The sequence below is a fragment of the Canis lupus genome, chromosome 32 (genome assembly GCF_011100685.1).
Source record: "Canis lupus familiaris isolate Mischka breed German Shepherd chromosome 32, alternate assembly UU_Cfam_GSD_1.0, whole genome shotgun sequence".
NCBI lineage: Eukaryota > Metazoa > Chordata > Mammalia > Carnivora > Canidae > Canis > Canis lupus.
In genome coordinates, this window is record NC_049253.1 from 23,803,680 (window position 1) to 23,819,931 (window position 16,252).

Sequence of the window (16,252 nt, forward strand, 5' to 3'; positions counted from 1 at the left end):
GAAAAGTATGGAAGCAGAGTCAATTCTTATCATTCCCAGTAGTTATGTTCTGAAAATTTCATGAGAACATGGAATTAATACATGCTGAGCCAGTGCTCTTAGGGGAAATATGGGATTTGGTTCCTATAAGCCTCTGGTTTTCTTTATGTTTCTATTTAAAGATACTTAAAAATATATGCAATATATATACTTAATATATATTGTACATGTGATTAATATATGTTGCGTATATATACATTTTATTGTGTCCTAGTCCATTTGGGCTGCTACAACAAAATGCCACAGATTGGGTAGCTTATTAAAAGCAAAACAATTATTTTTCACAGTTCTGGAGGCTGGTATTTCAGTCAGGTACCAGCATGGTTGCATCATGCAAAAGAGGGCCCTCTTTTGGTTATAGGCTCCCTGTATTTTTACTCAGCAGAAGGTGCTAGAGAGCTCTGCAGGGTTCTTTTGAGCATTTAGAATAACACTGACCCTATTTATGAGGAAGCCATCCTCAAGACTTCAGCACTTCCCAAAGGCCCCACCTCCTGAAGTCATCACATTGGGCACAGGATTTCAACGTATGAATTTGGAGGGGGCAAGCACAAACATTCAAACAACATGTTGACTCATTAACATTGAACTCATGGCCAAGGGTAACTCATGCCTGAATGGACCTTGTGGAAACAGGTATTTTCTCAGTAGGACACATCGCAGTGAGGACAGCTTTTCAGTGCTCCACTTGGAGGGCATTTTAAACAGTGAGATTATCAGCCAACGGCACAAAAAATGCCCCCTCCCCTCCAAAAAAAAGGAGACACTAAATAAACTGCAAAAAGGCCATTCGTTTCCAGTATGAGAACTGAAACAAGAATACAGAACACAGCTTTGTTCAACCTTAGCTGGGAATATGAGCTGTCAGGCAACTCAGAGTTTTCACAGCTCTGAACATTACTGTGAATGACTTGTGAAAACATCCCTAGCATTGATTTTCAAGTTACAAATAAACTTCAGTGAGTAGGCAAATTTGCTAATACAGAATCAGTGAATAGAGAGGACTGAAGTTAATTGCATGCTGATTTTCACAAGGCCCTTCTCATATACAGGCTCATGCAAAACGTCCTTGAAAGCTGACATTCAGATAAATATAGATGGATAGTCAGATTCTTATCTACAAAAACCAAGCAGGCCATCATTGCTAAATTTGGGAAACTACTGTTGCCAATTGTTATCCTAGAACAAAGACCACATATAAACATACATACAAAATCTATTCTTTGTGTCTCCAGACCTTTGGTGCTATGTGCCATTTGAATTCCATACTTTTTGCCTTTTGAATTAATCGTTTCTGATACTGAGGGGCCAGTCTGTTTCCTAAGTGGGGAAATACTCCTAGAACCCATGGGAGAGCAGAAGCAAGCAGAAAAGTGTTTGAAAACAGTTAATTGAAAACAGGAGCCACTACAGAGGTCAGAGAAAATAGCCAGTGTAGGATGGGGAAGGTGGTGGGTTCACATGCTTTCTGTCATTCTTATATCACTGTTTGAGACCACAGACTAAGACTTAGTAGAGTTTGGAGACATAAAATCAGTGATTGTGAGATACAAGTGAGGAGAAGAGTAGTGGCTAGCTAGAGGAAAGAGGAGAAGTGTCAGGAAAATCACAAAAATAGATTTTATATGCTTGTGAACAAAGATGAAAATAGTAGATTATTACAGGTATCAAAGTCCAGAGGCAAGGATAGGGGGCCTTGGTCAGAATACAAGTCTAGATCATGAGTTGGCATAAGTCCTTGGTCATCTTGTCCCGCTTCTCAGCTGATTACTTCTGACTGCTTAGTAAATAAATATACATGAATTGTTATCTGGCACTCACAGACCTTTGCCATTTGGTTTCTATCCATGTGTTACATTGTGTGTGTCACTTCTCTTTTTCACATATCCTACTTTGAATCTATACAAAGCTATTTGCTCTGTTTTGAGCATACAGTCGAGGACTGTGCCTTTGCACATCCTGATTTTCTTTTCAGTTCACCTAGTATTTTTTGAGCATCTGCTATGGTCAGGCATGTGCTATACGCTAGAAAAAATGACCTAGAAGTTACCACGTCTTAAGTATTTACTAGGTGTCACCCCCTATATCCCCCTTTAAGGCATTTCATAGGATCTCTCATTTACATTACACATTTAATAAGTTGAAATCAATATATTACTCTCATTTTATTGACGACAAATAATAAAATGAGAAATGCTAGGTAATTTGCCAACCCCACATGACCAGAAAGTGCCTGGATGGACTTATATTTGTCTGTTGTATACCACACTTTTTTGGTGAATTCCTACTCATGATAATAAATCTAATTCAAATGTGCCTTCTCAATGAAGCCTCCTCTGATTTCAAAAATCCCTGACCAAAGACAACCAATAAATCCTTCAACCTCAATTATTATGATTTTAAGATTCCAATTTATATGTATTTGGGTATTTATCTTGAATTTTTCAGCAGATTTTGTGCTTCTTGAAGGAAAGAATGAACTCTTGTAGAATTGGAAATATTCTTTCTATTATGGAAGAATCTAGACGTTCAAAAGAGATTCTCTGAGTAATTTGCTAGATTCGAAAAGGTCAAAGTTCTATATTTGTCCTTAACTGCATAACAAAGTTCTCTATTAAAATGTTTTAAAAGTGGCATTATTGATAGTTTTCCAAAATTTTTATTCTTAGGATTTATATTCTGCTTCAGTTCCTTGATACCAATTAGATTATAGAGTGTCAAAGAATTTCTAACACATCCCTAATTTGGAGGCTTATAACACCACTTTGGAAGCTAAAGAAAACTTCTTAGAGAAGTGAGGAAAAAAGTATTAGTCAAAGTCACCAAAATTAAAAATACTACTTATAAAGCCCATGTGAAAGTATGCAATGTCATGACCAGTTCTAACACTATATAAAATTAAAAACTTGAAGTAAGGCAAATGACAATAACCCTGTCAAGGCAATAGCAAGCATTTTAGAACATAAAGATGTTATACCAATCATTAAAAAGTCTTAATTGTAGTTTTACAAAGTTTTGGAGCTTCTAGCCAAATGAACAGATACAATTTAAATTTTGAAGATACAGCATCATAAATGCAGGATCATAAAATGTACTTTGGGCATCACTTTGCAGAGAGTTTCAGACTGTTTTAATTATTTGTCTTGGTACAGAGTTCGCAGAATGGAAGTATATTGGCTCTATGTTTTTGAAAAAGTAATGATGTGCAGGCAATGACAGCCTGGTTCAAGTATATCTTCTCTCAGAGGTAGAATTCTGACTTGCAGGAATTGAAGGATTAGTTGGAAAATTGTGCCTCTGTGAATTTATTTTTGAATCTGTTAAAATAATTCAGGGTCGACAATACTTTTAAACTCCCAATGACATTTCTTAAGATCATCCTGTCAATGCACTTAGATATAGAAGTACAAACATTCTCAGCAGTTAACTGGATGAATGCAAGAAGCAAGGAAGTTGGTGTGCTACCTCCATTAGTGCTAATGACAGTCACGTGTAGTTCATTCCCTTACACTGCTCTTAATTTTCAATTCGACTGTGAGGTCTGTTCCAAAGCATTTAATTTTTTCACCCTACCACAACAATTTTTACTCACCTCAGTTATGAAAGATTTGGCTGTCGCAGGATTCATAACAAGGATGGCTCGCCTAAGAGTGTCTCGATAGCGATTCAATTCCTCTATTCTCAAGGTGTCAAAGAGAGTGGTGATCATTTTATTGATGTTGTTTTCTACCTTCTGCAACGCAACATCCATTCCCTGCTGAGACACCTTGTCCAAAAACTCCTGTATTCCACGGATATCTAGGAACATCAAAAGCCCATCAAAATGTGAATTAGACCACAGACGGGAGATAAAAGCTACTTTGCTCACACCAAAATGCAGTTTATTGTTCATCATTGTAGGCTATTTAAAACTACAAATTGAGTAGCTGATAGGACTCTCAAATATAGTTTAGGCATAATACGATTTAATGTGTTTACATAAAAAAATGTAGTAGTTTTTGTTTGTTCAGTGAATTGCATTCTTTCCGCTGAGCATTTAAATGATCTCACCTCTAAAAAGTCTTAGGACAAGGTAGAGGGAAACAGTTGAAGAGGACTCTCACTTGTCTAAAATGAATGTGAGATAAGGAAAGTACACTTCTTATTTTGTTTAGCATTAAAGAGTGATATTGACTTTAGGTAAAATATGAATATCATTAATGGCAAATGGATCTAAATAAAAATTACTAATGTTTCTAAAACTAGGCAACAATATCACTAAAACTTGGCATCTATAATCTAAGTAGAAAGGGGGTTTTGAGAAGTTATACTTAAGGGTTTCAGGTCACTTCGACCACAAATAAAACAGCCACATTTTTGTCTATTTTGTGAGTACCACTTCCTTACCTCAAATATAGCGAACTTGATAGGAGACAGTTTGCTTTTCAGGAGTGTGGGGAATGTACTTTGTGTATAAAGCATATTTTAACAATATATTCACATACCCATTTCAAAATGAGCGAAGTTCTAAAAGATTATCAAATAAAAATGTGAGGAGCACTGGGTGTTATGTGTAACTGATGAATCACTGAACTCTACATTGGAAACTAATGGTATACCATATGTTGGCTAATTTAATGTAAATTAAAAAAAAAAAGGAAAATGCCATTATTTTGTATTTAAAGAAAAGGATAAAATCCAGTCTAAATGAAGTGTTTACAGATTGTACTTTGATGTATGTTTAAGTAAAAATAAGACATACAAATATGTCTTCTTAGTACTGCATTGGTTGTTTATAGAAAGGATCTGAACATTGATAAATGTGGCTGGAAGATGTACCTGTCACAATACAATCTTAATATAGCATATTGCTCTTACTGTACAATAAACTATATTTTTTCTGTATATATCCATGGCATAAAATGTTTAAAGGGAAAAACTGGTGAAAGGTAAGTAATAGGGATTATAGGTTACTTACTATGAATGGACTATATCTCGAAATTCCCAATGGTACATGATTGCATGTACATAAAATTGCCCCCTCAAAGGCAATAATTAGTTCATGTGTTTTTCAATATATTACCAATGAAAAGCAATATATAAGACCACAGAACAAGAAAACAAATAGCCACAAGTTTGGAAACTGATACGTGCTCACAATAAGATTTTATATTTGCAGGGCTAAAAGTTAATAAAAAGAACTTTGCTTTCTTTGTGTGATTAATTTTATTTTAAAACGATTTTATAAATAGTATATGTTATCTAGTGAATCTCAAACTCTTAAAATCAATGACTGTATGAATTCCACTTTGTATTATCTTATTCCTAATTATATTATAAACCCAGGATGTCAGAATCATAGCAGCCTAAAAGAACAAAGCCTCATCTAGAGCAGAGCAAGAAATGTAAAAGCAGAAATAACATAGTAATTAGTAATTGTGGGGCAGCCGGGTGGCTCAGCGGTTTAGCACCACCTTAGGTCCAGGACGTGATCCTGGAAACCTGGGATCGAGTCCCACATCAGGCTCCCTGCATGGAGCCTGCTTCTCCCTCTGCCTGTGTCTCTTCCTCTCTCTCTGCATCTCTCTGTGTCTCTCATGAATAAATAAATAAAATCTTTAAAAAAATTAGTAATTGTGTACTCATTAAATGTCCAAATTGGAAAGTACCCGAGGGTATAAAATACTCGTGTGAGTTAAACGAAAGGTTAGAAACAGGTAGACCTATAATAGGACTATGAACATACTCAACGAGTGTTCTTAAACTTTGGTATGAATCAGAATCATCTGGGAATCTTATTAAAAGTACAGAAGCCTGGGCCCATCCCAGAACCGATATGCCTTTAAAATTTGTGTCAGAGCAGATCCTTGATCTTGAGTTGTAAGTCATTGTTGTTTCTTTATATTGAAGCACTTCAATGGACAGCTAAATATAAGACAAACAAAACAAGTAATATATTGAGATATATTTTGTGACCAAAACTCAAGGCTCCAGATCATTAACGTTCTAGGAAATCTTCTGTTCACAGATCTAATATTCTGGTGCAATTTCATATCTTAACTTTGAGAAAAAGAAAAACAATGTTCCACAAAGTATTTACTGAATACAGATACAATGCTGGGTGCAAAGAATATAACAGTGAATATACACTTCCCCACAATGAGATAGATGGTGAGCAAGTAAACTAATCAATACAAATCAACCCAAAAGCTTGTAAGGAAACAATAAGGGTGCTCTGGTAGATAATGACAGGGTGGCAAGGAGGATGTATTTTAGTTATCATACTCAAGCAAGCTTTCTCTGGGAAACTGGCACTTAAACTGATCTCAAAGATGAGAAGTCATTACCCAGGCGAAGAACTAGGAAGAGAAGATGACAGTAAGGAAAATGCCCCAAAGTAGCGAAGAGTTTGTGTTCGAAGAACGTAAAAGATTCCAATGTGGGTGCAGCCACATTAGTGAGGTAGAGTGGAACGAGGTGAACATGCATGGAGATGGAGGGTCAGATTATGTGTCTCTTGGTGAGATACAGAAAGCAGTTTTGATTTTATCCTAAACACAATTTTAATCTATTGAAAGCTGAAGTAGAAAATCTCAGTAGATGACAAGCTATGCATACAGAAAAGTGGTTTCAGTCTGAGAGTGACTTGTTAGTATAGCTCAAATTGAGCTTGTAAATGATTTCCTCTTGATTTAAAAATGTATGGAATTTATTTAGCTTTTGTTTTGGCCAACAATTAAGTGATATGGCATATTGTTATTTAGCCAGAAATGTGATGTGATAAAAAAGAAATTGCTATTGTCCCTTTGCTTCCTTAGTCTTGAATTCTGGTTATCACTGTCTGGATGATGTGATTGTAAACTTTTCAATTTGATCTATAAATGAGGAAATATTTATTTTATAGATGTCTTCAAAGATCAGATTAGTGAGGGTGTGCACAGGCATGCGTGTGTGCACAAAATCCAGTGTAAGGTCTAACACATAGTAGTTACTGCTATTGTTAATAATAGAGCATAATCACTTAGTAAGAGACCACCCCTTTCCACAAATATAGAACATCATTGCCTAAATTTACTGTTGGGTAGCTACCCAAAATAGCAAGCATAACAGTTTGGGTTCTTGGAATGCAGGAATTAAATAATTATTGCTTTGCTTGTTTAAGAATAACACTAAACACCCATGATATGTGGCAATTAGTAAGTTTAATATGAGAAGAATCTGAATCATGCTATTAGATACTCTGAAAGAGTTATTAAAAGAGAGAATGGGCCTTTGGTTTTATTAATTCATGAACATAATTAACCATCACAAGTTTTCAGCTACCTTATCTGTGTGTCTATTACTTGACAAGAAGTAAAAATAAAAATCACAGAAACAAAAGAGATAAGACATGATGCTTAACTTCAAGGAGCTTCTAGGCCTATGAGTGTGACTAAGTGCTATTTATTAATAACAGAAAGTTAAATCGTAGTTTCAGTTCAGTAATTCCAGTGATTATTAATTCTACTGACCAGAAAATTCTAAATAGCAAGTGGTGGGAGGCTCATTAACTGAGTTATTAAACATAAGATTAGGGGGAAAAAAAAAAAAAACCTTTTTCCTGGGCACTATAAAGGAACTTGTAGGCGGAACAGTTACCTTCCAAAGATGTCCAAATCCTAATTCCTGGAATCTGTGAGTAAATTATTTAAGCAAAAAGGAATTAATGCTCCTGATGGTATTAAAGTTGCTAATCATTTGACCTGAAGATGGTGAGACATCCTGTATGATTAGGGTGGGTCTAGTGTGATCACAGAGTCCTTAAAATTAGAAGAAAAAGAGAGAAGAGAGTCAAAGGGAGATCTGACTCCTGAAGAATGAGTTGTTGACTTTGAGGAAACTTCAGAGAGATGCAACATTGCTGGCTTTGAAAAGGGGAGTGGGCAACTCCGGCAAAGAATTGTGGATAGTAAAGGTGAGGAAGGTTCTTCCTCACCAGGAAGAACCTCCAGAAAGGAACACAGACTTGCTGCTATCTTGATTTTAGTCTATTGAGATCTCATGTCAGATTTCTGACCTACAGAACTGTAAAATAATAATTTGTGGTGTTTAAGCCTTTAAATTTGTGGTCATTTGTTACAGCAGCAATAGAAAACTAATATAGAAGTATACTTTGGTCCTCAGGTCGCCATTTTTCAAACTGTGGTCCATTTAATTTATTTTGGAATCATCTGGAGAACTTGTTGAAAAATAAGTTTTCTGAGCCCCTTTCCATTCCAATAAAATACAAACTCTCATGACAAAGCACAGAGATTTTTCTCAGCTGATGATTCTTAAGAAACCAGTTTTGGAACCAATGCCCCAATTTCTTAACTTCTTTACGTCACAGATTCCTTTGAAAAAAAACCATGAAGAGTATGGATTCTCCCTTCCCCCATGTATGTACATACCTGGAACGTTATGCATACTGCCTAGATTATGGTCTCAGTCTCATCTGTTTGCTTTCCTTACAGGTACTTATTAGAGAACCTTGATTAGCATACTGTCACTACTCTTAATGATTTTATTCTATTCATGCTGTATAGGAAGGTAAAGTATAGATAGTCACATGTTAGCTAATAGTGTATATTACATTCTAATTAGAGAAAACTTTTAAATCAAAATATTAAGAAATATGACAAACATGAATACCTTTCCCAATAACATTTAATTGGTTTCAGTTATCAATTAGTCTTTCACTATCCTTCAGTCCTAAGAAAAACTTATTATACTTTAGAAGATGGAGTTTCCAGGAAAGCAGACTCTAAAATAAGGATGGAAGAACAGGAAGTGTGTTAGGGACAGCTCTGAGGAATAACCCTTGTGAGGCCAGGGAAGGGAACAAGAGTCAGCAGAGGGAGAATGGTAGTGCAGCCCATCAGAGACCTGCCCAGATCCCAGGAAGTGGGATGCCCTCAGAGTTATCCCGAGTTAGGTCCAGTAGAAGGAGAAATTGTATCATCCTGCATAGGCTTTGGTTTGGTGGTTGTCTTCAGCAGAGGGCAATTCCTCAGGAAGGCAGTCAGCTGCCAATGCTCTCAGTAGATGGGGAAATAAGTGCTTTAGCTTTGAAGGGTGGGTTGGCTGGCACAGGACAGAATATATCCAGGAGTTTCCCCTGCACTTATCGTTTTGGTTTTCAGGATAATTGGACGTTATAAATAAATTGCCTTTATAAATCCCTGCATCTTTATTTTTTGAAACAACTTTCTACTATGGAAAACACACTACACTTGATGTCAGACAACTGGGTTTGGATCCTTACTTTGATACCCACATGGCCCTGTTAACTTGGAATTAATTTCATAGTTGATGTCTGCTGTTTTTAGCTTCTCAGTGTTCCTTCTTCTTTATTTCAAGTAACAGAACCTCATTTTTTACTTAAGAAACCAACCTGGATCCATCCCTTCTGTTCCACATTCTATGGCATTCTACAGTCTAGTTCTGGGTGGTCATGTATCTCAGGATGGTCAATTTGAGCTCGCCATGTCCCTCGCCTAAGGGATAATCACAGGATTCAAATGAGGACTGGAATCTGATATATGGATAATGAAACACAAATGATCTGTTTTGTATCACAAGTTGTAATGAGATATTTTTGGGATCACAAGAGTTGGTGTGTCAAGAGAGAAGCCGAGAGTGAAGTGAAACAGAGGCAAGGTAGCTATTCCTTGGATTTCTCAATGACATGAGTCAAACAATTTTTTTTTTCTCTTGGCTTACTTAGTTTGAAATGAGCTTCTGTCCTTTCAAGAGTAAGAGTCTTGACTTATATAACATCTTTTTATAAGCATCTGATAGTTTGATGATGAAAGTGACAGCACAGTTCTTATCCTTGAGGTACTTCCAGTTTAGTAGACCAAAGGACAACTTAAACTGGTAATTATGTTTTAATGTGATAATGCCAATAAAAGAGATGGAGGTAAGGAATGGAAGCAATTAAGGGAGGATAAGTAGCAATTAACCATACCTTATTGCTGAAAAAAAAGTTTAATTACTGGTGGTTCTGGTAAAAGGGAATAGGGATTGTGAAGCATTAAACCAGTTTGTGAACTACAGATTTCTAAGCAATGTGCATTTTCATTATCAAGATTTTATTAACCCAGCAAAAAAAGTCCCATTTGTTCCTGATTTTCTTCTGCCATCTTTTTCTATGAAAAAAAAATCTTGATAAGGACTTAAAGTTGATCTAGGTAGCATTCTCAGGACTTGATATTCTAGCAATGATCAACTTCTCTGACACCTGACTTGTGACTTGTGTTATCTATTTAGACCACTTCCCACAATTCTCCAAGAGGTACTGGCTGATTGAAGCTTAATTAATTAATTGAATGATTGATTAATTATATTTATTTTTGTTTAAAGATTTTATTTAGTTAGAGAACATGCACATGTGTGAGCGTGGGAAGGGGCTGAGGGAGAGGGAGAATCGCCAGCGGATCCTGCCCTGAGCACAGAGCCCTGCGTGGGGGCTCCATCTCCAGACCCTGTAACCATGAGAGCTAAAATCAAGAGTTGGGTGCTTAACCCACTGAGACCAGGTGCCCCATGAAGCTTAATTATTTATTTAATTAAATTGTATAAAATAACGACTTTATTATAATCACTAATGAAAGATTAAACTTAATCTCTAAATTAAAAATGGTTTACATTAAGGTAGATTAGGAGAGAAAAAAATCCAGGCTATATTAGAATCAAATGTATAAACCCATTTCCAAACTGGCCCCCAAACCAGTAGTATGGTATCCCGTTGTTCATTGCAAACTAGTGGTCAGCACCCAAATAGATTCCTTTCAGAATCAACTCTGCTTATTATGTGTCAAGCACTATGAAAGGTACTTAGAAGAGAATGTTGAACAAGACAAAAACAATCTTTGCCCTCAACGAGTTCATTATCTAAACCATCTGATGATATACACAGGCCCTATAGTACAGGGATCTTACAGTACTACTAGTTTTCCAAAGTGTAGTTGCAATTTAACTAAATTTAGTGACATTCTATTGAATCTATAAAACAGTATTCCTTAGTCTGATCATTATGTTCAAATATCAAATTTTAAATATTGAATTCGGTAGGAAAAGATTTGTCACTAAGTCTCTGTAAATCTATTTTTTTTGATCTACTTATCTCTCTCCCTTATTTGAGTAGATTCCACACATTTAGTCATTTTGATCACAATGCATTGAAGACTTCATATGGAGCAGGAGATTAGCACTGCATTCAGCCAAACTTGGTGTTTCTGAAATTATGATAGGATTCTGAGCTTTAAATTAATATTTAGAATATTATGACTTTCTTTTTAAATAAAAAGAAATGTCATGTTGCTGGGTCCATGAGATACATCATTGAGCTGAATGGCTTTTCCCAACATCTGAATAGCAAAGCATACTCTACAAAATACCTCATTTTCTGAGAAAATAAGTCTTTTCACCATTGAGTGATTTAAAAATTTTTTAGAACCCTTATTTCAAAAGGGATTTGAATCTCCACCGAGTATTCCCTTGCCATTTGTGGTGTATTTGGAAAATAAGGGTCATATGCTGTATTAGATTTTGAGATGACACAGTCCAGCAATGGTGGCCCATCGCTAAGATTTTCTATTTGATGAGAACTTACTATTTTAGCATTAGATCATAGTGTTTTTGTATGAGAGTCATATTCACAGTAATGCTGATCAATAAGGACATTCGGACTAATGAATAAATCCAAAGTGGTACAATATATCATTTTTACCTACTTGACATAATACAGACTAATGCAAAGGAAATAGTTCAATAAGATACTTGGATTAATTATACGCTTATTGATGCACATTGAAATAAATGAGAGAACTAGAAGTTGGAAAGTGGCCAAATGAGTAATAAACAGCTTTAAGACTGTCTAGAGAGATTGTTAATAATATTATAGTCATTAGACATTTGAAAGCACCCTCAGGGTAATTATAAACATTTGCAATCAATTAACAGGAATATGTCCATTTTACGGGCCTTGATTAAACTTACAATAGATACATGGAATAAATGTTGTTATTCCTTGGGATGCATTCATGAGGATGATCGTTCAATGTTCATTTCAAAGGGGCTTACCATATGGCAATTTAATTGTAAGGAAAGAGTATTACACTGATGTACTTAACAGTAGCTCTTAAATATCTCAGGTCACTTGACTATGTATTGACTTTTAACTTGGAATCGTTAAACAATGTATTCAGAATACAGGAGAGCCTGCAAGTAACCCATTTGGTAATGCTTAGAGTGAGTCTTTTTCTTTGCTTTTGTGCCTGTGGATGTCAAAAATATGTATTTCTATATACAGAGAGAAATATATATTTAATTTAATCATTTCCATTGTAAGATATTTTACTTTATCAATACCTACCGATGCACTTTAAGGTCTCTGATTTTCAGAAACACTCAGCTTGACAAATTATAGTAGAAATTTACATTTGGCTAAAAGTCCTCTTGTGAATGAAAAAAATACTATCCTGGACTAAGGGGGATGTCAGAAAGTTTGAGAACATAAATAAGTTTAACCAAAACAAACAAAGACATGTTCAAACTAGACTTTAAAAGTGTATGTTTTAAAAGCAATTTTAGGGGCACCTGGGTGGCTCAGTCTGTTAAGTGTCTGCCTTCAGCTCAGATCATGATCTCAAGGTCCTGGGGTCAAGCCCCATATCAGGTTCCCTGCTCAGTGGGGTGTCTGCTTCTCCCTCTCCCACTGCCTGCTGCTCCCTCTGCTTGTGCTCACTTCCTCTCTCTCTGTGTCAAATGAATAAATAAAATCTTTTAAAAAATTAAAAATAAAAGCAATTTAAATGTTGAATTATATAGACAAGTATTTATAATCTATACATTTCATATAATTCAACCTAATAATATTAAAATAAGATTTAAAATTTAATTACAATAAGTAAGATAAAATAATTCAATTAATGTTTAAATAGTTATTTTTCTTATAAGCAAGGTTTCCTTCAAACTGGGAAAAGAAGCACATGTGTCCACATATGCCTATACTTCACTCAGAGGTAATGCACCCACCACATAATTTAGGTTGATGATTGAGAGCCCACCAAGTACTTGATCAATTTATTTGATTCAAGGATCAGCAAAGGATTCAAACAGGGCATGAGATTTGATACATATCTATTTGTATGATATCTGATATACAAACAAAGCAGGAAACAGCTATTTCTTTAGTATAATACTTTGTAAGGATATGCTTAGAATCACCAATGTCATCTATCTTGCCTAAGAATGATGCCAATAGATAAACTGAAATACAGATTAGGCTATGGTAAGAGGATACCTAAGCTACTTGCAATAAGTACATGTCTCCATGTCATTACTGTAACAAGCTACTTAGGTCCCCATCATCATATTAATTCCTCCAATCTTCATAACTTTATCTAATAGGTCTGTCAATAGATCAAATCCAGTATTGGGCTGTGGGACCAATATTTTCTTAGGCAAAGGAAATTAAAGAGCCCAAGTAGCTTATTCACTGAAGAGTGCTTCAATCTTATGGTTTATGTCACACTTGGAAATCAGTTCTATTCAGTTCTCCCAGGTATGAAATTCAACTTCTCTCTCATCAATATTCTCAGAATAGAATCCTCCCTCCAAAGAAATATATCTGCTTTTATTCTACTTTAAGAACCATCTACTAACTACTATAACTTTCTGGGTTCTTTATATTGTCAGTTCCTTGATTCTGGAATCTAGCCATTGGCTAGTGCATTCAATCAATTCCTTGCATAGACCGCTCTGATAGTGAGCCTACCTGGACTACTCCCAATTGCTTTTAATGAGCCTTTCTCAATATCATTTTCCACTTACTTTACCAAGCGTCTCCAGAGATTTGGTTGAAATCAAAGCAAATGGAGGATGAAAAATGAAAAATTGGAGGTGTAGGGCAATATGATGAATGATACAATAAAAATTTAACATACTTTTAAAAAGCAGAAATTAAGAAAAAAAACACAAGGTATAAGTGTGTAGTTTGTTTTGTTTTGCTAAAAAGTGACAGAGGTCTTACCCCTCTCTCTAAGGCAATAAGATAGAATGAAGCTTACTGTATAATCAGTAAATGTATCAGATCATACACAGAGGTACTGAAAAACTAGACAGATAGGGATAAAGACATTTAGAAGAATGGAATCTTTGAAAAGCACAACGGATTGAACAGGGGAAGTTGCTCATGTTGAAAATGGTACTTATGCAGTAGAAGACTAAGGAGAGTTCAGGGAGTATAATCCTTTTCTTTACTTATTGATAAATGATTTTAAGCAAAATGATTATCATTTTATAGTATTCCAGAAAATGGATCATTTTGTCCAATATTAGTATTTTGAGTTTCATATAAAGAAAATTTTTCCGACAACTAGAAATACTCAGTTTCCAAATGTGATTTATTATATTATATTCAAAATATAATAGATTCTCTCACCCTTGGAATATTTTGAAAGGAGAAACAATGTTACCAATCAAAGATGCTGAAGAGGTCTGCTGAAATTCTTGTTTCCAAATGCCACTTTGAGGAGCACAGCTGGCTGTATCAAAATCACTTGAAGATTGCTAAAGTACATATGTTGCTGGTGCATATATGGCAACAATTCTGATTCCAGGAGTCTGTGATGGGACTCAGGTATTATGATCATAATTAAAAAATTCTTCTAGCCATTCTGATCTATTACCAAATGTGAATTCTGGGAATCCACTACATTCAATTCTAATTGATTTTTGTCTATTACTCTACAATCTCTAAATGATTATGATTCAATTATGCTAGTTTCCCTGTTTATTTGTTTCATTATTTATTTATAGAGAGGGAAAGGGGAGGGACAGAGGGAGAGAGGGAGAATCTTAAGCAGACTCCACAACCCTGAGATCATGACCTGAGCCAAAATCAAGAGTTGGACTCATAACCGACTGAGCCAAGGAGCCCCCAAATATGCTATTTAGTTTAAAACTATGATAGGCAAATTGATTTTTGTCCCCTCCTTTTTCCGTTCTTCTTCTTCAAATGTCTGATGGGTTAGTATGTCTTCTGATCTTTTCATTGAGATATTATTTACATACAATAACACAAACAGACCTTGCAAGTTTAATTCAAAGAGTACTTATTGTTTTCCACTATAACTACCACTCGAAACAAGATAATGAATATTTATGTTACCATAGGAAGTTGTCTGTGTTCTTTGCCAGATAATCCACCCCGATCCTGAAAGGCAAATATTTTCTAATTTGTTTTATCAGAATTAGTTTTGTATGTTATTGGACTCATATAAATGGAATGATATAGCAGTGCCTGGATGACTCAATCGGTTAAGCATCCAAACCTTGAACTCAGCTTAAGACGACCTGAAGTTTGTGAGTTTAAGCCCAAGCTGGACTCCATGTTGGGCCTGCAGCCTACTTAAGTAAGTAAATAAATGGAATACAGCATGTACTCTTTATTTCAGGCTTCTTTCACTCAATGTCGTTGTACATTTCAGCAGTTCATTCCTTTTTACTGCTGAATAGTATTCCATTGTACAGGTACAACAAAATTTGTTTCAATGATTTAATGATGAGCATCTGGTTTGTTCTCAGTTTGGGACATAATGAATAAAGCTTACATGAACATTCTAATATAAGTATTTGTGTGGATAAAAATTGTCATTTTTCATGGAAAATGCCTGGGAGTGAAATAGATTAAGTCATATGGTAGATGCATATTCAATATTTTAACAAACTACCAAGCAGCTTTCCAAAGTGGTTGTACATTTTTACATACATCCAGCAAAGTTATGAGTTTTCCAGTCATATCACAGTATTGCTTACATGTTGTAATAATCTTCTGCCAATCCAACGGGTACAGGTTGGTATCTAATTAATTTGCTTTTATCTAGTAGGACTTAAAATGTTGAGCACTTCTTGTGTTAATTGGGCATTTATATATTTTCTTATATGGACTGTCTGCACAAGCCTTTTGCTCATTTTTTAAAAGAGATTTATTTATTTATTTATGATAGACATAGAGAGAGAGAGTGGCAGAGACACCGGAGGAGGGAGAAGCAGGCTCCATGCCGGGAGCCTGACGTAGGACTCAATCCCGGGTCTCCAGGATCACGCCCTGGGCCAAAGGCAGGCGTTAAACCACTGAGCCACCCAGGGATCCCTTTTTTCCCATTTTTAATTGTGTGTTTTTGTTGGCCTCATATTGTTGCTTTGT

At 35.5% G+C, this 16,252-nt stretch overlaps 1 protein-coding gene across 3 annotated transcripts in view; it reads right to left on the minus strand.

Moving 5' to 3' along the window:
• Positions 1 to 16,252, minus strand: part of GRID2 (glutamate ionotropic receptor delta type subunit 2) — a 1,471,756-nt gene that overhangs the window by 667,506 nt on the left and 787,998 nt on the right. For all 3 annotated transcript variants that reach the window (XM_038582129.1, XM_038582130.1, XM_038582128.1), the window contains exon 4: positions 3,632 to 3,837. In XM_038582129.1, coding sequence (XP_038438057.1) covers positions 3,632 to 3,837 — 206 coding nt within the window. The remainder of the gene's footprint in view (positions 1 to 3,631; positions 3,838 to 16,252) is intronic.